This window comes from Mesocricetus auratus, unplaced genomic scaffold (assembly GCF_017639785.1).
Source record: "Mesocricetus auratus isolate SY011 unplaced genomic scaffold, BCM_Maur_2.0 Super-Scaffold_100015, whole genome shotgun sequence".
In the NCBI taxonomy this organism is placed as follows: Eukaryota; Metazoa; Chordata; class Mammalia; order Rodentia; family Cricetidae; genus Mesocricetus; species Mesocricetus auratus.
In genome coordinates, this window is record NW_024429198.1 from 55,022,317 (window position 1) to 55,044,997 (window position 22,681).

Consider the following 22,681-nt stretch of genomic DNA (forward strand, 5'->3'; position numbering starts at 1 on the left):
TTTTTTTAATTTTTATTTTTAAATTTAAATTAGAAACAAGGTTGCTTCACATGTCAATCCCAGGTCCCTCTCCTTTTCCCTCTCCTAAGACAGGGTTTCTAATGTAGCTCTGGTTGTCCTAGAAATAATTCTGTAGACTAGGCTGGACTCTAACTCACAGAGATCCACCTGCCTCTGTCTCCCAAGTGCTGGGATTAAAGTGTGCCACCACCACCACCCAGCTTCTTCAATCTATTGTAAAAGAAAAGTAGACTTGTTTCACAACATGTTAGACATAGTACTGAACCATAACTAGCGTACAACATAGTTCATTTAGCTTTTCTTTTCCAAGATGGTATTTGAAATATACTGATTTTTTAAATGACTCATAATAAGAAAAATTATTTTTCTTTATTCTAAACCACCTATATGTTCTTGTATAGAACAAATTAACACTAGGCCTGAGGCTTTAAATTACTGCTCTTGGGGAAAAAAACAGATGTTACAAGAAAGGACTAGAATTTCTTGATCAAACTTTTAGAGTTCATGGGATAACTCCTCTTCTAAAGACAGCTGAGGGCACCTAGCTCAGCTGTGTGCCCAGATGAATCATCACCGCCTTTCAGCTGGACCAGCAGCTAAGATTATGATGATGGAAAGAAATCTGGGTTCAGCTGGAAGCCTTGGTCAGAAAGGTAGTTATAGGGAGACTGGGAATCATTCCTCTTCACTGAATAGCTCTGTTTCGTACTAATAAATAACCCTCCCAAATGGGAAGCTGGCATACGGAAGAACCCTGGCTTTAGTCTTTCACCGTGTCTGGTCTTGTGTTAGACATCCACGTGACCCAGAGCGGAGGGGATGGGGATTAAACCGCCCGGAGCTTTCAGATCTCTTGCTACACGCTAAATGAGCTTTTGTCCAGGGGTGGGGGAAGGCATTAGGGCTACTGTCAACAGACCCTTTAAACAGGGCCCTGGCTTTCTGGAGAAGGTATGATGGGACTTGGGCGGGTCTGGAGTAAAGAATGGAAAGATACTTATATCTTATTTCTTTCTGCACTGGTTAGTAGACCATTCTGATCAACTGAGGAAATGGTTAATTTGTGATTAGGATAAGGAGGTAGATCTATACATTGTAAAAATAAATACCCCCATTGTGTTATGAACTCCAAATAACTAGAGTGGGCCAAATATAATTTGTAACTTCAGGGAAATGCGGTGAACCTTTGAATGTCAGGGACTCTTAAGCAGAGACAGCTGCTACTGCATTCCCCGTTATGCAGTCTTCATTTTCCATCAAAACTGAAGACAAACAATAGGAAATGTGCATTGCCAGGCTATACGTGAGCCTATTCCATGTGAAATATGAACAACCTCCAGTGACCAGCAATGTCCCAGTGCAGGTGATGTTGTCACTGACCGGCCTTCTTGAAACTTGTGTGATATATACAAAGCATCTACTCAATTCTCTCAGAAACTGGGCAGCTTGCTCCTTGCCATGTATTTAGGAAAGAACACTATTTCAGTCACTGTCCCTAAGGGCCCTTTGTCAAGTTGAGACTGAGATTCACATCACTCACAGACTCTTTGTGACCATCACCCCTTGCCCCGGACGCTGCCTAACTCTTGGCTCGCAGGGCCTCAGGTTCTTGGCTACACCCCCAACTTTGCTGTTGGGAGCTTGCTGACCCCTCGCTATGTAATGCTTACTTTCCTCCCCTTGCATTATATTGGAACCAGGTTTTCCAGGCTATGACTCTTGCAGCTCTGTTACATTCTATTCCAGGAAGGCACTGAGCTTCCCACGTACCACCGACACTTTCAGAAACCCCACGAGAACACCCCTCTTCTCTTGCAACCCTGTCATCCCACGATCTCTCCCAGGGTACTTCATTCAACAAGAGCAGAGTAGCTCTGGGCTATCCTGGATTCTTGGGTGGATGGGTATTGTTACACCGAGTGCCAGATGTCTCTTGCTAATACCCCCTTCTCTTCTTGTCTCTTTGTTTGTGACCTGTGGTGACCACTACAGTACGAAGGACCTTGAAGAGTGGCCTGACTCCAGAAGAAGCCAGAGCCCTGGGCCTGGTTGGCACATCTGAACTGCAGCTGTGACTTTTTTAGAGCCTCAGAAGTGTGCTGAGCAGAGGACCCACTCTGGCTAGCCCTCACCTTTCAGCAAGGGTAGGGAGACTTGAACATCTGATGGTTCAGAACTAAGAGCTCATTTCTGGGTGTTACACTGCTTGTGTCGCCGCTGGGCATCGACATGGATCTCCAGGAATCTCCTGCATGTACTTTCTTTATCAAGTCAGCCGTGTTTCTCTTGTTTCCTTGATACCTGGTTTATTAGTTCCAAGTGTGACACCTTTTCTAGGAAGCAACAGTCCTTGTAAGGAACAAATCACTTGTGTCACAGTTATTATGATAACACGAGGCAATGTGATTAGACTCAGAAAGAGTCTCCTCAACAACAAAATGTCCAGATATAAATGCCAATGTTGTACACAAAAGCAAGCACAGATTGTCTACCAGTTGTGGATTTTAGATGTACCAAATGTTTATATAAACTCATAAATGTACACCATGTTTCAACTACTAAATAAACAGAGTTTAATGTCATCACAAGAAACTTATTCTCATAGATGGAGGATCTTAAATGACTATGTAGGTTCACTTCCTCCCTAGTCAGCAAGGACTCTTGCTTGGCATGTCTTCAGGTCCTTTGGGTTGTATTTTGTTGACTGAGTAGCCCTACCCATGAGGCTTGCTCTGTGTGATGTAAAACAGAGATTAGAGTAGTTCACCACACAACTGAATTATTCTGGAACCAACATATTTGCCTTTATATAAAAATTCATTGTCTCAGAAAATTTGCTAATCACTCAGATGAAGGAGAATTTAAAGTGCTGTCTACAGATAACATGGTTTTTACATTCATTTGTCTCAAGTTAAAGTGGTCAAGACTTACAGTGTTCAAGATGGGATTAATTCAGTGATCTTAGCAGTTTCAAAGTGACATTGGGGCTGACAGGTGCCTTAGGAAGTGACTCTGATTTCCACAGAAGCTCCTGGGATGGCCAGGTCTCCCCATGAAAAACTTATCTCCCAAGCCAGGAAAATGTAAACCATTTACAATAGCTACTTTCAGCGGCTGGATGAATGCTCCACCTTTCAAAACCTTTGCCCTTCTGCATCTGCAATGGTGATTTATAGGTAACACGCAGATGTTAGCTATAAAAAGATGACATATTCATACCTACCCCTTTGACTGTGCCTTCCCTAACCTGTGGTAGAAATCAGTCTTTCAAGCAGGCATTTGGGAGGGGTTATCTGATAGATGTGAGTACTGCATGTGAGGCTGGGAATGTCAGAGGGGTTTGTAGATTACAGACTAGGGAATTGATTTAATCACCCCTTGAAAAGGATGCATAGGACATTACAGTCATTTCCCTTTTGTGTGTGAATTATTTCACATGTGGTTTACTGGCTTTTGAGGGCACTGGCTTATTGCCCCAGCACTGAACTCAGGCATGGGCAATCTATCACAGAGGACAGAGATGTACAAACACAGGAAGCTGTGTGGTCGTCTTGCTGCTTGGTGATGGATAGTTCAGTGTCCTCTGGGAGGCCCCTAGTGTTCTGCCGAATGCTGCCGTATTAGCATAGGTCACATTCAGTGACTGGGAGAGAATAAGGTTAAGTTTAGGGATCAGAGAAGCAAGTGAGGTTAGCTAGTCTCTTCCTTTGCGGCCAGGCAAGCAGAGTCTTTTATTTAGAGGTTCATTTTGAATATACTCAGTGCAGTATGGGATGAGTAGCAGGGCAGAGATGCCCACAAAGTCTGTGGATGGGACTCACCTAGTGTACTGAAAGCTCCTGGTATCTTTATCTCCTTCCTGTACTGTCTCCAAGATGTTGTGATGGAGGTGGTTTAGAGTGTGGGCTGGACTTGGGAAAATTTAAAAGATCTTCTCATTTCCACCCCTATTTCTAATGTAGAGATGACTTTGAAAGTTACTGAGTTACAAGAAATTTGTGTGTATGTGTGTGTGTGTGTGTGTGTGTTATATTCCTGTGTGTACCATGTGTGAATAGAAGAGGATGATGTGGGTCATCTTTCTCTATTGTTTTCTGTTATTATTAATATTAATCATCTAGATAGTTTTTTCATTGAATCTAGACTTGATGGCAAGTTACCTGCCTGTCTCCAGCCTGCACAGTGCTTGGGTTACATTGGTTAACAGCTAAATCTGGCTTTTACATGGGTGCTGGAGATTCGAACTCATCATGTTTGTATAATACTTTGCTCACTGAGTCATTGCCCCAGTCCCACAAGGATTTTTTTCTTTCTTTATATGAGAATTAGATAAAAACAAATATAATTCCCCCTCCCAAAGAACTGTTTCATCATCATCAACCTAAGAGCAGAAAACTGGCTGAGTTTGTTTGTTCAGGAATAGCAGGGATGTTACAATCCAGGGCATGTTCCATAGTGAACTACGGCACACTGCTAGGTATATATGAAGGCTGGGCAAAGGGACGTTTTTAGACAAAAGAAATATGTAGGTTGCAGGGACTTACTCTAGGGGGTGATAACAGCTCAGCAGTGGAAAGTGCCTGTCAGGTGGATATACTGGCTCACCATATATAACTCACTACTGTCCCTGTGGGCTACTTGTCCTTGTGTGACTAGATAGCAAGCTGAAGCTGTGACGTGTGCGTGTGCGTGTGTGTGTGTGTGTGCGCGCGCGCCTATGTGTACATTCTGTGATCCACTTTATTTAGAAATAGATATAAATAATTTATTTTGTATTGATAATGTTCTCTAGAAAGGAGCCATTAGCTAGGACATGTTTGAGCAAAGCTTTCTTCACACTGTGTGCCTAGTGAACTATGCTTGATCTTTCCTGCCTTGAAAGCCAGGAGAAATACACAAGATTCTCACTGAACAGTTCTCCGTGTCCCATAACATGGAATGAACAAGATAGTGGTACAAGAGGTCAGTCTCAAATTTTCTTTTCTTTCCCCAGAGATGCTTGTTGAGGGGTGTTAGTGCAGACACGCTGCAGGAGGTAAACCTGAGGTACCTGTTGGCAGGTGTCAAAGTGTAGTTAAAACACACCAGTAAGAGTCCTTCCAAGCCTTCCTTTCAGGATAGCTCTAGAACACTGTTCTGTCATTTCTTTTTCTGTTGGATTGTTCAAGTCTACTGATGAAACAGATATGTGAAAAAGGCTCAGAAGAGCCTCAGTGAAGAAAGATTCTGTACTTTTAAGCCTGGCAGTCATTATTTTTTAGGGAAACTGGAGGGATTTTATTTCTTCTTCTCGTTGCCACTTTATAATGTCTCCCTCTATTGAGCAGTTTTTAAAGTGTGCATGTGTGCTTGTGTGTGTGCTTGTGTGTGTACATGTGTATGTGCGCTTGTGTGCGTGTGTGTGTGTGCTTGCGTGTGTTTGCATGTGTGTATACATCTGCAGAAACCAAAAGAGGCACAAGATCCCTGGGACAGGAGTTACAGCTGGATGTGAGCTGCCTGATACAGATGCTAGGACCTGAACTCTGGTCCTCTGCAAGAGCAGTCTGAGCTATCTCACTGTATTGACTTTCTCTACAAGACCTTTGTGAACTCTTAAAGAGTGTGGTGCCTTACCTGTGTAAGATGTTATTGCTAACTTTTCAGGTCATTACCCCAGATATTTTTGTGTCTCTATCATCCCATAAATGCTGGAAAGTGATGAAAGGCAAACATTTTTTGTTGAATATAACTGATTTTGTTTTTCAGAACCTTAAGGATTTATTTTCTCCTTAAAGGGGAACTTATTCAAAGGAAACTGGGGATGGAGGAGACTGTGCACAGGGCCTGGGAAGGCTGTTGACCTTCCAAGTTCGTGGTTGGACACAATGCAGGGATGGAGAGGAGGGGCACAAGTTGCAGCTTAGTTTCCCAGCTCTTAAGCGGCTTCAGGATCATGTGTGGCTCTCAGAGCAAAATTTTCTATTCATGGTTCCTTGAGGGGATATGCCTCAGATCCAGTCACAAATGTCCTTGTAAGGGACAGCCAGAAGAGACGTGAGAAACACGGCAGAGAAGGTGAAGTGAAAGCAAGAACTGAGGTGACGTGGACCCAGGCTAACATACGTGGCAGCGAGAATGGAAGAGATGTGGACCCGGACTAACATACGCGGCAGGAAGCAAGGACAGGTTCTCGCGGCAGCCTCCCAAGTACAGCCCGAGGGATACCTGGAGTTTGGGCCTATGAAACTGATATTGGGCTTTTGGATTCCAGAAGTACACGGGAGTAAATCCATGTTCTATTAAGCCATCAAATTTGTCGTAACTTGTTATGACAGTCCTAAAAAAAAAAGGGTGCAGCCGTGCACCTGTGCACTGAGAGCCACATTTGGGGGTGGCTGTGTGTCAGGACTGGGTAATCCTGTGGGAAAGGGAGACCCATGATCTTTCCCCTTAGGAGGCATGACAGAAGCTGTGGGAGGCTGTCATCAAGTTAAATTTCAGTTATCCACCATTCTTTGGCCATTCTAGTTTTGATTAGAAATCATTTTATCCGAGAGATAACTACGCCACAAAAGTACCAAATTACTTAAGGAATGAAATGTCTTTTCATTTTTAAAAGAAAGCTAATGGCTTTGAAACAGACAGTGAAGATATGTATTAAAATAGATCATCAATTTTGTCAAAAAAATCATCTGGTAGAGCAATCGGTTCTGTTGGTTAGGTAATTGATGGGGAGAAAATGGACTTCCTGAATGCTTCTTAAAAAGCTGCTGCTTATTGTAACCACTCCATGTGAGTACTCGATTTGCATTATTTAATAGAGTTTTACAGCCCATCCATACATTTTCATTTTACATCTGAAGAAATTGAGCATCAACGATGTTGAAGAATGTTTCCTCGACACAGGATAAGATGTGGCACATCCCAGCATATCTCATGAGTTACTTTTTTTGTTCTTTCAGAGAGCGGTTGGTGGGATACCCAGTCAGCTAGGCTTCTGGGTACAAAATATGTGACACAGAAAAGACCACGGGCACTCATGGCTTCATGTGTAATGTATTTCATTATGATAGGGTTTTCTGACAGAGTCCATAAACTGAACTAAGGGTATCCAGACTCTAAAATAAGGTGGTTACTGTCTTGTCAATTTTTTAAAAGTTAGGCATTTTCACAGCTTTTTAAAAAAATTAGTTCCTAGTTGTTGTCCTAAAAATATGACACATTTGATTTAATGCAAGATTATGTATAACCAACTTTAAACTTTATGTACTAATGGCTCACGGGACTCCGTGATGATTAGGATGGCTTTCCAAAGTAGCACAACCCCCCCCTGCTCAAAATCCACCTGGACCACAGAGATAAGGTAAGATGACCAACGTTCCCTGGTGCTCTCCTTAAAAGGGAGCTGGGGCTTCATGGAGCTCTGGGTAGAAGCACACTAGAGGTGAGCCTCAGGAGGAAACTGCAGTACAAAGGCACAGGCAGAGCCGAGCTGGGGTCCTGGGAGCAAAGAATGAACAGCTTAGGACAGCTGCTAGAATGGGCTAGGGACACTGGGGTCACATTACAAAGGAAGAACAGGAAAGGCAGCAACTGCCTTTGCTGAGTGCTAACTCTGTGCATTAGCTCATTTAGGAGGCACAGCTCCACAATGGAAGCCATGTGGGTTTATAACGAAAATGCCTGGCGGTGCCGTTTGAGGTCATAGAACATCTAGGAAGTGTGGCCTTGCTGGAGGAAACTATACGGCGGTGTCCTGCTTCTGGTTCTCTCTGCATCATGTTTGCAGTGAAGATGCTCTCAGTTTCCTGTGCAGACCACCCACAGCAATGCCTCCCTCACCATTATGGACTCTCTCTCCCTTTGGAACTGTAAGCTGAAAATACTTGTCTATATGCTACTTTTGGTTATGGTACAGCTGGAAAAACAGAATCTAGTGGGATTGACTGAAGCCAAAGGAGAAAATTTATCAACATATTCCAAAGGTAAGAACACAGCCAACATGGTTTGCTACCTACCTGTAGTCCATTCACCTATAATGAACGGTCAGAATTACACTGCACAAATAATGTGACCAGGGACCCTATGTAAACTATCGCACTGAACAGAGAAAGTAACATCTGTTATAACCACCGAAGCAATGGCCAAACCCTAAAGGCACATGGCTTAAAAAACTAATAGGTTGCAATTATTTAAAAGACAAAATTGGAGAAGGAGGGAATATAGCTAAAATGTTAGCCATGACATGGTAACTACTGAAACTGTGATAGACACAGCAGATTCATTATACTGTTGTATTTATATCTGCAAATGGTTAGTAGTCTCCAATACAACACCTTAGGAAAATACAACATGCAAAAAGTGAAAAACCTGATTAGTCTATTTCCATTATTATACATGCTTTACTAGATTACCAAAATATTGTATTTTTCATGAAATTAAAGCCAAACCAATCAGACCTTAGCTAGAAAGTTTCAGATTCAGTATTACAGTCAAATTGACTGAAAAAATTCCACACGGGGCATGGTGGTATACATCTATAATAGAAACTGTATTGTAGAATGGTAGACTACATAGCTATAAGTCAGCCTGAGCTACATGGTGAGGCCTTGTCTTAAAAAAAAAAAGGAAGGAAGAAAGAAAATCCTGATACCTGAATCTTTTTTGGCAATTCTGATTTTGTAGATCTGAAGTGGGATCCAAGGGTTTTATTTTCCACATGATACCAATGACTTGGTGACCATTTTTTAAATTTAAATTAGCAATAAGCTTGCTTCACCTGTCAATCCCAGTTCCCTCTCCATCCCCTCCTCCCCCCCAGCCCCCCACCCAATCCCCACTCCATTCCCCAGGGAGGGTGAGGCCCTCCATGGGAATCTCCAGAGTCTGTCATTTCTTCCAGGGCAGGGCCTAGGCCCTCCCCCAAGTGTCCAGATTGAGAGAGCATCCCTCTTTGTGGTATGGGCACTCAAAGTCCATTTGTATGCCAGGGACAGATACTGATCTACTGCCCAGGGCCCCATAGATTGTCCAGGCCTCCTTGCTGACAACCACATTTGGGGGTCTGGATCAGTCCCATGCTGGCTTCCCAGCCATCAGTCAGGGGTCCATGAGCTCCCCCCTTGTTCAGGTCAGCAGTTTCTGTGGGATTCACCAGCCTGGTCTTGACCCATTTGCTTATCACTCCTCCCTCTGTCACTGGGTTCCAGGAGTTCAGTTCAGTGTTTAGCTGTGTGTATCTGCCTCTGCTTCAATCAGTCACTTGGATGAAGATTCTAGGACAGCATATAAGGTAGTCGTCAAAACTCATTATCAGGGATGGAAATTTAAGGTAGTCTCTCCACTATTGCTTAGTTTGCCAGTTGGTATCATACTTGTAGATCTCTGGAAATCTCACTAGTGCCAGATCTCTCTTCAAACCTATAATGGCTCCCTCTATTATGGTATCTCTCATCCTGCTCTCCTCTATTCTTCCCCCGACTCAACCTTCCTGCTCCCCCATGTCCTCCTCTTCCCTTCCCCAATTCCCTCTCCCTTCCCCCAGGCTCCCAATCTGCTCAGGAGACCTTGGCTCATTCCCCTTCTCTGGGGTACCATGCGTCTCTCTCTTAGGGTCCTCCCTGTTTCCCAGACTCTCTGGCAGTGGGATTGTAGGCTGGCACTCCCCTGATCCATGCCTAAAATCCATATATGAGTGAGTACATACCATGTTTGCCTGTTTGTGACTGGGTTATCTCAATTCTAAGTCTAGAGATAACAGCTTTAAGCCTTAGGTTCTATAGGCTATTGTGTGCATGTTAGCTGGACCCTTTCTTCCTGTCTCTGGCCAGGTTACCTCTCTCTAAGCAGGATGATGTGACACTTTGTGCATGGTACTAGCTACATCAGTCCATCATGAGGTGTTCTGTTCTGTTCTCATTTTGTCACTGTAGTACAGTGCCTTTTCCTGGGCATTAAGTTTCTTGTACAGCATACTAACATTTTAACTGCCCTTTTTAAAAAGAGATTTTATTTGTGCGTGTGCGTGCGTGTGTGTGTGTGTGTGTGTGTGTGTGTGTGTGTGTTGAGACAGGGTTTCTCTGTGTAACAGCCTTGGCTATCCTGGAACTCAATTGGTAGACCAGGCTGACTTTGAACTATGAGAGATCTGCCTGCCTCTGTCTTTTGAGTGCTGGGATTAAAGGAATGCACCACCATTGCTTGGCTTAACTGCATTTTCAAAACCATCAGTCTCATGAGTATTTTCCCCCATTTAACTCAGTCAGTTTCTGTGTTAACACTTTTTTCTCTCAGAATAGCCAGCTCCCTGAGTGAGTGGCATATGCATTTGCACAGGCCACCTATACAGGTCTTCACATCTGAGTTACTGCTCTGCTTAATTCTGATCTTGTGTGTTCTTTAAGGGAAGTATAATGAGACAAATGAGTGCATGCAGGAGCACAGAAGATTCGGGTGTGTTCACCACTCCTTTGGCTCCTCTAGTGATTGCTTCATTTGTGCTATATAACTGGAATCAAATTCAAATATTCAAAGGCTCCACAAATACTAACCAAACAATACCTACTACATGGAGATACTGTGATTGCTTCTAACCTTAACACAGAAGCAGACAAATCATGGTCTGGTATGGTTGGTTTTCCTTGGAATTGTTACACATTTTTAAGTACTCAAGTGCAATAAAATATAATTTCAAAAAAAGGCTCAAATTCAGTGAGGAGGCCTAGGTAGTCTATTGAGCCTTGGGTAGTAGATCAATATTTATCCCGGGTATACAAATGGACTTTGGACTCCCGTCCAACAATGAGAGATGCACTCTCACCCTGAACTCTTGGGGGAGGGTCTAGGCCCTGTCCTGGATGAAACAAGGGGATATTGGGGGGGGTGGTGGGAGGGCGCAGGAGGAAGGGAGGGAAAGAGAGAGGGACCTGGAATTGACATGTGAAGCAACCTTGTTTCTAATTTAAATTTATCTCTTTCTATATATAGATAGGTTCAAATTATCTTCTAAATTAGGGATAATCCAACAGTCACAGAATCATGAAAGTTACACAAATAGAATTTTCTGGTTTTGGCCACACTGAATGTTATATGGTTGGTTTTGAAGCTGCAGCAGATGAGTGATGATGTTTGAAAACATTTTCCACTAGAAGGGGACAGGCGTGGTGGTGCTGCCCGATTCCAGCACTGGGAAAACAACTGGCAGAACAACTGCAAAACTGAGCTAGCCTGGGTTATGTGGATAGATCTTGTCTTGAAACATGATTTAAAACAATGGAATACACTACTAACATGAAGCTCCGTGTGCTCCCGAATACACGGGAGTACTCGTATTTCAGTATCAGAACTATTTAAAAAATGTGGATGCAGCCGGCCCATAGGAGGAGGAAGACTATGGTAGCTTGAATGCAACTGACCCCACAAACTCAAAGGGAATGACACTATTACAAGGCGTGGCCTTGTTGGAAGAAGTGTGGGGTGGGAGTTGAGGTCTCCTTTGCTCAAGTCCCAGTGTCCCAAACCACTTCTTGTCTTCTGATCAAGACATAGCCAGCACCATGTCTCTTAGCAATAGAAATTTTAAAACATAGACTGAAGACCCCCTTCCTGACCCCCTTCCTGAATATCATTTTATAGTGAACAGTGACAACGGAAAATAAGTTTTTCAAGTATTTTTATTCTTTGTGTGTGCGTAGGTGCCTGTGGAGGCCAGAGAGCACTTTGGGTTCCTTGGAGTTGGAGTTACGGGTGGCTGCGAGCTGTTTCATGTGGCTGCTAGAAAGTGAATTTGGGTTCTATGCATGAGCAGTCGATGCCCTCAACACAGTTAAATTTCCCTAAACATTCGAAGTACAGGCAGAGAGTGATAGGGACTTCTAGCCCCCATCACATCCTAGAGAAGAGAAGCCCTAGAATGACCTGTGGGTAGAGGCAGCACACACAGAACCCGGACAACACTGGCAGAAAGAATAATTTAGCCAATGGTAAAGGGAATGTGCGGCTCCCCCTCCTCAGAACTCTTTATTCTTCTACCCTGGAGTATCAGTACAAAAGTGCAGCCATCAAGAACACTGGACTAGATGGGTAAGTCCTGCCCGCTGCCAGGACTGCAGAGGAAGGAATAAGATAGTCTTACCTGAAAGTCAGAGTTATTTCTTTACAGAAATTCTGTTATATGCCTGATATTTAACACAAGATAAGCCTGTGGGGTGGCTCAGTGTCTAATACCACTATGTTTCCTGACTTACAGGACACTTACTTACAAAGGCCTCTTGGCACCCCACACTGTTCTAGGCATGCCACTGCTTAGAACAGAGGTAGTTGGGAGAGACGGCTCAACTCTGAATAAGCAGAACACTTGGAAATTCTTGTGAACAGACTCTCTTTATCTGCAAATGAATACCAGGGGCTTTAACAGATAAAACACAGCATCTTTAAAAAGATGGTTTTGGCAAATATAGACATATCAACAACAAAGCTGGAAACAAACTTCCTTATAGGTAAATGATTAGGAACATGGGATTTTATAGTGAATTAAAAAAAAGAAACTCAAGTGAGATATGTTTATGGTATACGTTGTAGAGAACACAAGACTGTGTCTCTGAAAAGTGTCTTCTCAAAACATATAGCATTACATCATCAACATTATACATTAACAGTTTGAAAATGTTCGCATGAAATGCTATCCCAGGGTTATCCAATCTGGAATCCACTATCATGTGCATATTTGGGATGTGACCAATGCGCCTGAGGGTGTAAAGTTTTCCTATCTGAGGTGGTTACCGATGTTTCATGAGCTGAGCCGTGGGTTTATTGTGAAGGACCTCTTTAACTACTGCTAAGACTTCGTTAAGGATTGGGTACAGACATGGAAACAAAACCCTCTAGATACATCTGAAAGTCTTAGCTGGTTTTGGAGAAGGAATTAGCACAACTTACGGGGTTAAAGAACTCCTGGGGATAATTCAGTGTGGGCTTTCCAACTCTTGGCCTTTGGAGAATGCCTGCAGTCACAAAGTGTGTGAGGATGGGGCCACCCCAGGGCATCCGTGCTCTGATATCACTGCTCTGAGGTTGATGGGATGCTTATTTTCGGATAGGATTTGCAGAGCCAGAGGAAGATTTAGGGGTAGGAGAAGCTACAGGCACAGGTCCTTTCTGGGCACTGGCAGGCTGCACAGGCCCTTTCTTTTTGGGGATTAAGATCTTGTTCTTACTCTTGAACACTTTGCTGGGGTCCAGCTTGTTCACAAAGGAGTCGGTCTCTTCTGTGAGCAGACTTGTGTTGTAGGTGATGGGTTTGTACATACTGAACCATTGCTGTAAGGCAGAGAGGAGAAGACTTTGAGTGAGACAGGGCCAAGAACAGGGGCGCAGAGGACAGACATTACAATCTGACCATCACTCACCCCCACTTTCGTTACATGTCAACTGGTAATGTATGTGACATTTCAAAATTCAAAAGGCTATAAAACCTAAAACATTTCTTGTCTATACATCCAGTGATGTAATACTGAGTTTATACATATTTTTATGAAAAACTGAGTTCTTCACAGTAAGTGCTGAGAGACTCCATCAACTCTTGATCAAGCAGATACAGTGCTTTTCAAGGTCTCCAAAATAAATGCAGTATGAGAACTGTGAGCCCACCAGGGGACACTGTCCTGCTTGCCACCAAGGTAGATGGTGCCCACCATGGATACCCCAGTATCACCAACCCTCCAAGTGGTGTGATGGAGGTTGTGCAGGACTTTCATATGGTAAGCTGTGTGCTGGTACTCTATACCTGCAGTTTCTCAGGCAGTCACTTTTTTTTTCTTTTGCGCCACTGTTTGACCAACACATTTGACAGCATTACTTACATGGAAGCTGCTCTTATAAAAAATGTGAGATGAATGAGGTCCTACCTAGTAAAGCTGCAGTGGAATGCAGTCTCGAATGTTTTGCTAATGAAGAGCTGTAAGAAATCACTATGATTTCTCTTTACAGCAGACCAGTTCATTCCAGTGAAGAGTTCTAGTGACCACTGTGTGTTTTCGATACAGGCTGTATAAAGCTGGCATCTCTGCCCTGATGCCCAGTCTGTAATTACAGATGGCAGCTCTATATGCACTGACATGAAAGAGCTCTACAATGGAGTGCTAAATGTAAAAGGGCACAATTACGACTCTTGGTTCCCCTCCACCCCGCGCCCTCTGCTTTAGGTAAGTGTGGGCTCTTCTCCGGCCCCAACTCTTGCCATCACGCCCTCCTTGGATCTTCCTGGGCCTGCTCCTGGAGTAGAGTGGATTTGCCGCAGCAGGAAGGACCACCCTGAGGCTGGCCACACCTTACTCTTGGCTCTCCATTTACCCCCTGCCCTCTGCCCCCCTATGCCTTGCACCTGAGTGAGGAGAATACCAGGAGAGACCAGAATATCTAGAGTTGCAGACACTAAAGTCTTGGCCCACATATGCCACCAGGAGACTAGAGGAGAGGGAGAGACCCCACCTGCATCCACTCAAAGAAGACAGCATAAGAACACACTCAGCAATAGACAGACCAATATGACACTACCAGAATCTGGGGACTCCACACCAGTAAAACCTGGACATCCCAACGCAGATGAAGCAGAAGAGAAGGACCTTAAAAACTATTTTATGAAGATGATAGAGATCCTTAAGGAGGAAAGGAGAAAATCCCTTAAAGAAATAGAAGAAAAAACAAACAAAAAATACATGAAATGGAGGAAAGAAAAGACAAACCAAAAAATTCAAGAAATAAACTAAAGAATCTAAAGAAAGTCAAGAAAAAACAACCAAACAAGTGAAGGAAACAGTTCAAAGCCTGAAAGCTGAACTAGAAACAATAAAGAAAACACAGAATGAAAGAATGTTGGGAATAGAAAAGCTGGGTACACTATCAGAACTATAGAAGCAAATATAACCAATAGGATACATGAGATGGAAGAGAGAATCTCAGGTGTTGAAGATCTGAGGATCACTAGAGGATACACAGTCATTGACCAAAGAAAATCTCAAGTCCTACAAACCCCAACACAAAATATCCAGGAAATATGGGACACCATGAAAAGGCCAAATCTAAGATTAAGAGATATAGAAGAGGGTGAAGAAATACAGCTCAAAGGTACAGAAAACATGCTCAACAAAATCAAAGACTACTTCCCCTAAAGAAGGATATGCCTATGAAAGTACAAGAAGCTTACAGAACACCAAATAGACTGGACCACAAAAATAAGTCCCCTTGCCACATCATAATCAAAACACCAAACTTACAGAATAAAGAAAAGATACTAAGAACAGCGGAAAAAAAAAGGCAAAGTAACATATAAGGGCAGACCTATCTGAATTACACCTGATTTCTCAATAGAAACCTTGAAAGCCAGAAGATCCTGGATAGATGTTCTACAAATGCTAAGGGAACATGGATGCCTACAATACCCAGCAAAGATTTCAGTCGCTATAGATGGAGAAAACAAGATATTCCATGAAAAAACCAGATTTAAACAATGCATACCCACAAATGCAGCCCTACAGAAAGTACTGGAAGGAAAACTGCAACCAAGAAGATAACTACACTCACAAAACAGGCAATAAATAATCCCACTTCACCAAACACCAAAAGAAAAAAAAGGGGGGGCACCCACACACAATAACATCACCAACAACAAATCCAAACTATCAATGGTCATTAATATCCCTCAATGTCAATGGTCTTAACTTACCTACAAAAAGACACAGGCTAACAGAATGGATATGAAGGCAGAACCCATCCTTTTGCTGCATACAAGAAATACATCTTAACATCAAAGACAAATGTTACCTCAGAGTAAAGGGTTGGGAAATGATTTTCCAATCAAATAGACCTAAGAAACAAGCTGGTGTAGCAATCATAGTATCTAAAAATTAGACTTCAAACTAAAATCATTCAAAAGAGATGAAGGGCATTTCATCACAGCAAAAGTCTATCAAGATGAAATCTCAATTCTTAACATCTATGTCCCAAATACAAAAGCACCCACATTTGTAAAAGAAACATTACTAAATCTCAAATCACACATAAAACCTCACACACAGCCAGACAGATCTCTGTGAGTTCGAGACCAGCCTGGTCTACAGAGTGGGTTCCAGGACAGGCTCCAAAACAACACAGAAACCCTGTCTCGAAAAAACAAAAGCAAACAAACAAACAAACAAAAAAAACCTTACACACTTATGGTAGGAGACTTCAACAACCTGCTCTCACCAGTAAACAGGATCGCTAGACAGAAACTTAGAAAAGAAAAGAACTAACAACAGAAGTTATGACCCAATTGGGCTTAACAGACATCTATAGAACATTCCATCCAAACACAAAAGAATATATCTTCTTCTCAGCACCACATGGAATCTTCTCTAAATAGACTGCATACTTGGCAACATAACAATTGTCAACAGATGCAAAAAAATTGAAATAACCCCAATGTATCTTATCGGACCATTACGGTTTAAAGTTAGAATTTATAAACAACACAAATTTCAGAAACCCTACAAACTCATGGAAATTGAACAATGCACAATGGCACCATCCCTGGGTCAAGGAAGAAATAAAAGACTTCCTAGAATTCAACGAAAATGAAGGTACAACACACCCAAACTTATGGGACACTCTGAAAGCAGTGCTAAGAGGAAAGTTCACAGCACTAAGTGCCCACATGAACAAACTGGAGAATAGTCACACTAGAGAATTAACAGCACAGTTGAAAGCTTTAGAACAAAAAGAAGCAAATTCACACTGGAGGAGTAGACTCCAGGAAATAATCAAATTGAGGGCTGAAATCAATCAAGTAGAAACGAGCAAAACAATACAAAGAATCGATATAAAAAGAGTTGGTTCTTCCAGAAAATCAACAAGATAGTCAAACCTGTATCCAAACTAACCAAAAGGCAGAGAGAGAACATGCAAATTAACAAAATCAGAGATGAAAAGGGGAACATAACAACGGGCGCTGAGGAAATCCAGAGAATCATCAGGTCTTTGAAAACCTGTACTCCACAAAATTAGAAAATCTAAAGGAAATGGACAATTTTTTGGATAGATAGAACTGACCAAAATTAAATCAAGAACAGAGAAGCAATTTAAATAGACCTATAACCCCTAATGAAATGGAAGCAGTCATCAAAAGTCTCCCAACCAAAAAGCCCAGGGCCAGATGGTTTCAGTGCAGAATTCTACCAGAAATTCAAAGAAGAGCTAATACCAGTACTCCTTAAATTGTTCCACAATCGAAGCAGAAGGGTCATTGCTAAATTCTTTTTATGAGGCTACAATTACCTTGGTACCCAAGCCACACATAAAGACAACTAAGAAAGAAAACTACAGACCAATACCCCTCATGAACATAGATGCAAAAATACTCAACAAAATATTGGCAAGTTGAATCCAAGAACATATCAGAAAAATCATCCACCATGATCAAGTAAGCTTCACCCCAGGGATACAGGGATGGTTCAACATATGAAAATCCATCAATGTAATCCACCATATAAACAAACTGAAAAAGAAAAACCACATGATCATTTCACTAGATGCTGAAAAAGCCTTTGACAAAATCCAACAACCCTTCATGATGAAGGTCTTGGAGAGATCAGGAATAATAGGAACATACCTAAACATAACAAAAGTAATATACAGCAAACCAACAGGCAACATCAAACTAAATGGAGAGAAACTCAATGCGATTCCTCTAAAATCAGGGACAAGACAAGGCTGTCCACTCTCTGCATATATCTCTTCAATATTTTAATTGAAGTTCTAGCTAGAGCAATAAGACAACAAAAGGACATGAAGGGGATACAAATTGGAAAGGAAGAAGTTAAACTTTCACTATTTGCAGATGATAATGATAGTTTACATAAAGTGACCTGAAAAACTCTACCAGAGAACTCCTACACCTGATAAACATCTTCAGGAAAGTGGCAGAATACAAAATTAACTAAAAAAAAATCAGTAGCCCTACTGTATACGGACAATAAACAGTATGAAAAAGAAATCAGAAATATCACCCTTTACAATTTCCACAACCAACATAAAACATCTCAGGGTAATACTAACCAAACAAGTGAAAGACCTGTATAGTAAGAACTCTGAGTCTTTAAAGAAAGAAATTAAAGAAAATACCAGAAAAAGGAAAGATCTACCATGCTCTTGGTTAGGTAGGATCAACATAGTAAAAATGGCAACTTGCCAAAAGCAATCTACAGATTCAATGCAATCCCCATCAAAATCCCAATACAATTCTTCACAGGCCTTGAAAGAACAATTCTCAACTTTATAAGGAGAAACAAACAAGCAAACAAAGAAAACCCAGGATAGTCAAAACAACCCTGTACAATAAAGCAACTTTTGGAGGCATCACCATCCCTTATTTCAAGGCCTATTATAGAGCTATAGTGCTGAAAACAGCTTGGTATTGGCACAAAAATAGACAGGTAGACCAATGGAATCAAATTAAAAACCCTGAGATTAACCCAACACACCTATGAACACCTGATTTTTGACAAAGAAGCTAAAGTTATACAATGGATAAAAGAAAGCATCTTCAACAAATGGTGCTGGCATAACTGGATTCAAGCATGCAGAAAATGCAGATAGATCCATATCTATCACCATGCACAAAACTTAAGTCCAAATGGATCCAAGATCTCAACATAAATCCAGTCACAATGAACCTCTTAGAAGAGAAAGTGGGAGGTACCCTTGAATGAATTTGTACAGGAGATAGCTTCCTGAACATAACACTAGTAGCACAGACACTGAGATCAACAATTAATAAATGGGACCTCCTGAAACTGAGAAGCTTCTGTAAGGCAAAGGACACAGTCAATAAGACAAAATGGCAGCTCATAGAATGGGAAAAGATATTCAGCAACTGCACATCTGGCAGAGGGCTGATTTCCAAAATATATGAGGAACTCAAGAAACTAGTCACCAAACACCAAATAATCCAATTAAGATCTTATCTTACCAAGGATGCAGCCTTATGTGTCCCCTTTCCAGGCTCCCACGCCAACTCTCCCTTGACTACATTTCCCAGAATCCTCCTCGACTCCTAGTCCCACCTATTTTGCTTCCCTATTGGCCAACTGTTTTATTTATCAACCAATCAGACAACATATACACAGAAGGACTTCCCCCATCAGGGTACAGAACTAAATAGAGAATTCTCAATAGAGGAATCCAAATTGGCTGAAAGACACTTAAGTGTTCAACATCCTTAGCCATTAGAGAAATGCAAATCAAAACAATTCTGAGATACCATCTTACTCCTACCAGAATGGCTAAAATCAAAATCACCAATGACAGTTTATGCTGGAGAGGATATGGAGAAAGGGGAACACTCCTCCACTGCTGGTGGGAGTGCAAACTTGTTAGAGCCACTTTGGAAATCAGTATGGTGGTTTCTCAGAAAAATGGGAATCAGTCTACCTCAAGATCCAGCAATTCCTCTCTTGGGCATATACCCAAAGAACACATCTTCATACAAAAAGGACATCTGTTCCACTATGTTCATAGCAGCACTATTTGTAATAGCCAGAACTTGGAAGCAACCTAGATGCCCCTCAATCAAAGAATGGATGGAAGAAATGTGGTAGATTTACACAATAGAGTATTACTCAGTGAAAAAACCAATGAAACCTTGAACTTTTCAGGCAAATGGATGGAACTGAAAGAAAACATCCTGAGAGGTAATCCAATCACAGAATACAAGCAGGGTATGTACTCACTCACATATGGATATTAGACATAGAGCAAAGGACTACCAGCCTACAAACTATACCACTAGAGAAACTATGAAATAAGAAGGACCCCAAGAGAAGATCGCATGATACCCCTGAGAAAATTGGGAGCACGGGGGGGGGGGGGGGGATGGGCAAAGGAGGGGAGCGGAGGAGAACAGGAGGATTGAGACAGGGGAGGAATAGGGGAGGGCAAGAAAGGAGATGCCTTGATAAAGGGAGCCAGTACAGTTTGGAGAGAGGTCTGGCACGGGGGAAATATTAGCGGATCCACAGGGATGACCCCAACTAAGAATCCAGGCAGTGGTGGAGAGGCTGCCTTTGATGCCCTTCCCCTATAGTAAGATTGAGGATTACATTGCTTGCCACTTCTAGAGCCTTTCATCCAGTAGCTGATCTAAGCAGAAAGAGGTACCCACAGCTAAACACTGAGCCACACTCCTGGAATCTAGCTGTGAAGAGGTAGGAGGGATGAGCATAGGAGCCAAGACGGTGCTGGAGAAACCGGCAGAAACAATTGACCTCACCTAGTGAGAGCATGGAGACCCTAGTTGTAAAGCTGGGGAACCAGCATTAGAGCGAACCAAGCCTTCTGAATGTGGGTGCCAGCTAGGAGGCCAGGGCAGTCTATGGGACCTCTAACAGTAGAGCCAGTGTTTTTCTCTAGAGTCCATTCCCTATGGAGGGATACTATTGCAGCCCAGATAAGGGAAGGAGGGCCTTCCCTCAAATGATGTGATGGACTTTGATGATCCTGTGGAGGGCATTCACTATCCCTGGGAAGTGGGTGGGTGGGGTCTGTGGAGAGCATGGGAGAGTGAGGGAACTTTTAAGTAAATAAGAGCGCTTATAAAATAAAAAATACATAAAAACTGCAAAATTACTACATTTGTGTTAGCACAAAGATACAAAAGACATGTTAATGCTTTATATGTAATGAGTCTCTCAAGGAGGGCATATATACTGACAGCTGTGCCTGCCAATGGGGATGTATACCGGGAGCAGAAGGGAATTAGAAACTTGCTAAACCTTTTAAGTGCTTGTATTGTAAATCAAAAACCAGTTGTCTGGACCCAAGCCCTCAGTGACATTTAATTAAAGATAACACCCCAGTTGATTGGGATTACTTAATTAGATCCAAATCATGTAAGGCTTTCAGTCAACATTGGAATCACTAGTCCTACATATTAAAAACATGGGTCCCGCCCCTTGATCCATTACTGCAGATGGGGAATTTGGAATGTAACATTTCCACAGGTGATTCTTGATACACATCAGATTTGAGATTGTGGGAGTTCTCTCCTTACCTTGGCCTGTGGGCTAATGCCATAGCTGGTGAAGGCATATTGCCACTGGGGCAGGCCCAGGTGGGTTATGAGCAGGCGGTAATAGGCAGTAAAGGTATCTGTGAGAAAATGCCAGTATAATGCTCTGTCCAGGAACCAGATCTCAGTGTCGTGAGCTAATCCTAAACAGCACAACAAGAAAGGGACAGCTTAACATGTTTGCCCTTGTAACGAAAATGTCAATAAACATCGGCAATCAGGAGAAATCCATAGCAGAAAGGTTTTAAAACATAAAACAAAACCCTTTCCCTTTTCCCAATTCTGTTCTCCCAGGGCTGATTTTACCTGTTTATTTAATACTCATAGGTTCCTGACTGATCACACCATGGCTCTTTCTGTTGGCTTTGACCTTGAGGCATTTCATTAAGGCTATCTTAGCAGATGCTTCTGTTCTGAGTGGACTCCCCCCCCTTTTTTTTGATGGATAGCAACTCTGAATGATCAATCTTTTAAAAAGAGGTCTCTAATCAAAAGTGCTATGAAAACAAAAACCAATGTGAAAGAGCCTAGACCAGTGGTTCTCAATTTTCCTAACCCTGTCACCCTTTAATACAGTTCCTCATGCTGTGGTGACTCCCAACCATAAAATTATTTTGTTATGAATCATAATGTAAGTATCTGTGTTTCCAATGGTCTTAGGTGACCCCTGTGAAAGGGTCATTTGACTCCCAAAGGGCTGAGAACCACCGGTCTACATCACCTCTCTCCTGCAATCCTGCTCACATGATAGCCTATCCCAGGTCAGCTAACCCAGGCACTACTATGCCAGTTCTTATCTTGTATCTGTCTGTGGCTTCCATTTCTGTCACCTTTAGCCTATCTGGCTCATTAGTTTTCTAGAGAGCTGGAACATCTCTCCCTACGTGTTTCCCATTTATTCTTTTCCTTTTCCAAAACTACCTGCCCATTTTCATTTGAATCCTGTCACTCTCGGAAACAGCCTTGGACAACTCTTCAGTCTTCCACAGTTGACTAGGCCTTTTTGCTTGGCTGTCCAAGCTCTGCATGAGAGGAAGCGGTTGGCATTCAGGCTCCTTCTTTGAATGAGACAAGCTTAGGCAAACCACTTAAGCTCATTAAAACAGAACTGTTATTACCACAAATCAGTTGAACTTTTTCTAGATAATGGCTTTTAGCCATCTGTCCCTTTGTTTGGTTGCCTCTTTCCCTCCTTCCTCATATCTAATTTCCAGCCACTGTGTACAATGCAACTCCAAGTCTTTAGCTACAACGGCTTTACCTGGAAACGATCTCTTCTCTCCTGAGGTGATTTCTAACGTTTATGCCTCTTCACCACCAGAAAGAGATAAGAAGAATGCTTAACGGTGTTCAGTTCTAGATTTGGTCCCTAAGTTCCACTAAGAAACAGGTGGTAGTTTCTGTTTAGGTGTGCAGTCTCTTCTCAGGAACTATCATTAAGCACTGCTTTCTCTTGGTTTTCAGTGTGGGGACTTGAGGTCTAGTAATTCAGGTTTCTATTGCTCTTAACTGGCCCACATGTAAAGTATAAAAGAAAGGTAACATATTTCCTGAATGCTTATCTAATGCACGGTCTTA

At 42.3% G+C, this 22,681-nt stretch overlaps 2 protein-coding genes across 9 annotated transcripts in view; one reads left to right on the plus strand and one right to left on the minus strand.

The window, feature by feature from the left end:
• Positions 1 to 2,603, plus strand: part of Fhod3 (formin homology 2 domain containing 3) — a 419,361-nt gene extending 416,758 nt beyond the window's left edge. For all 8 annotated transcript variants that reach the window (XM_040757956.1, XM_013124838.3, XM_040757957.1 and 5 more), the window contains one exon: positions 2,014 to 2,603. In XM_040757956.1, the coding sequence (XP_040613890.1) occupies positions 2,014 to 2,096 (83 nt within the window). In that variant the 3' untranslated portion in view covers positions 2,097 to 2,603. The remainder of the gene's footprint in view (positions 1 to 2,013) is intronic.
• A 9,762-nt stretch (positions 2,604 to 12,365) lies between these two features.
• Positions 12,366 to 22,681, minus strand: part of Tpgs2 (tubulin polyglutamylase complex subunit 2) — a 55,045-nt gene continuing 44,729 nt past the window's right edge. The window contains exons 6-7 of the mRNA XM_040757966.1: positions 21,086 to 21,246; positions 12,366 to 13,320 (exon numbers count right to left, since the gene is read on the minus strand). Coding sequence (XP_040613900.1) covers positions 13,087 to 13,320; positions 21,086 to 21,246 — 395 coding nt within the window. The 3' untranslated portion in view covers positions 12,366 to 13,086. The remainder of the gene's footprint in view (positions 13,321 to 21,085; positions 21,247 to 22,681) is intronic.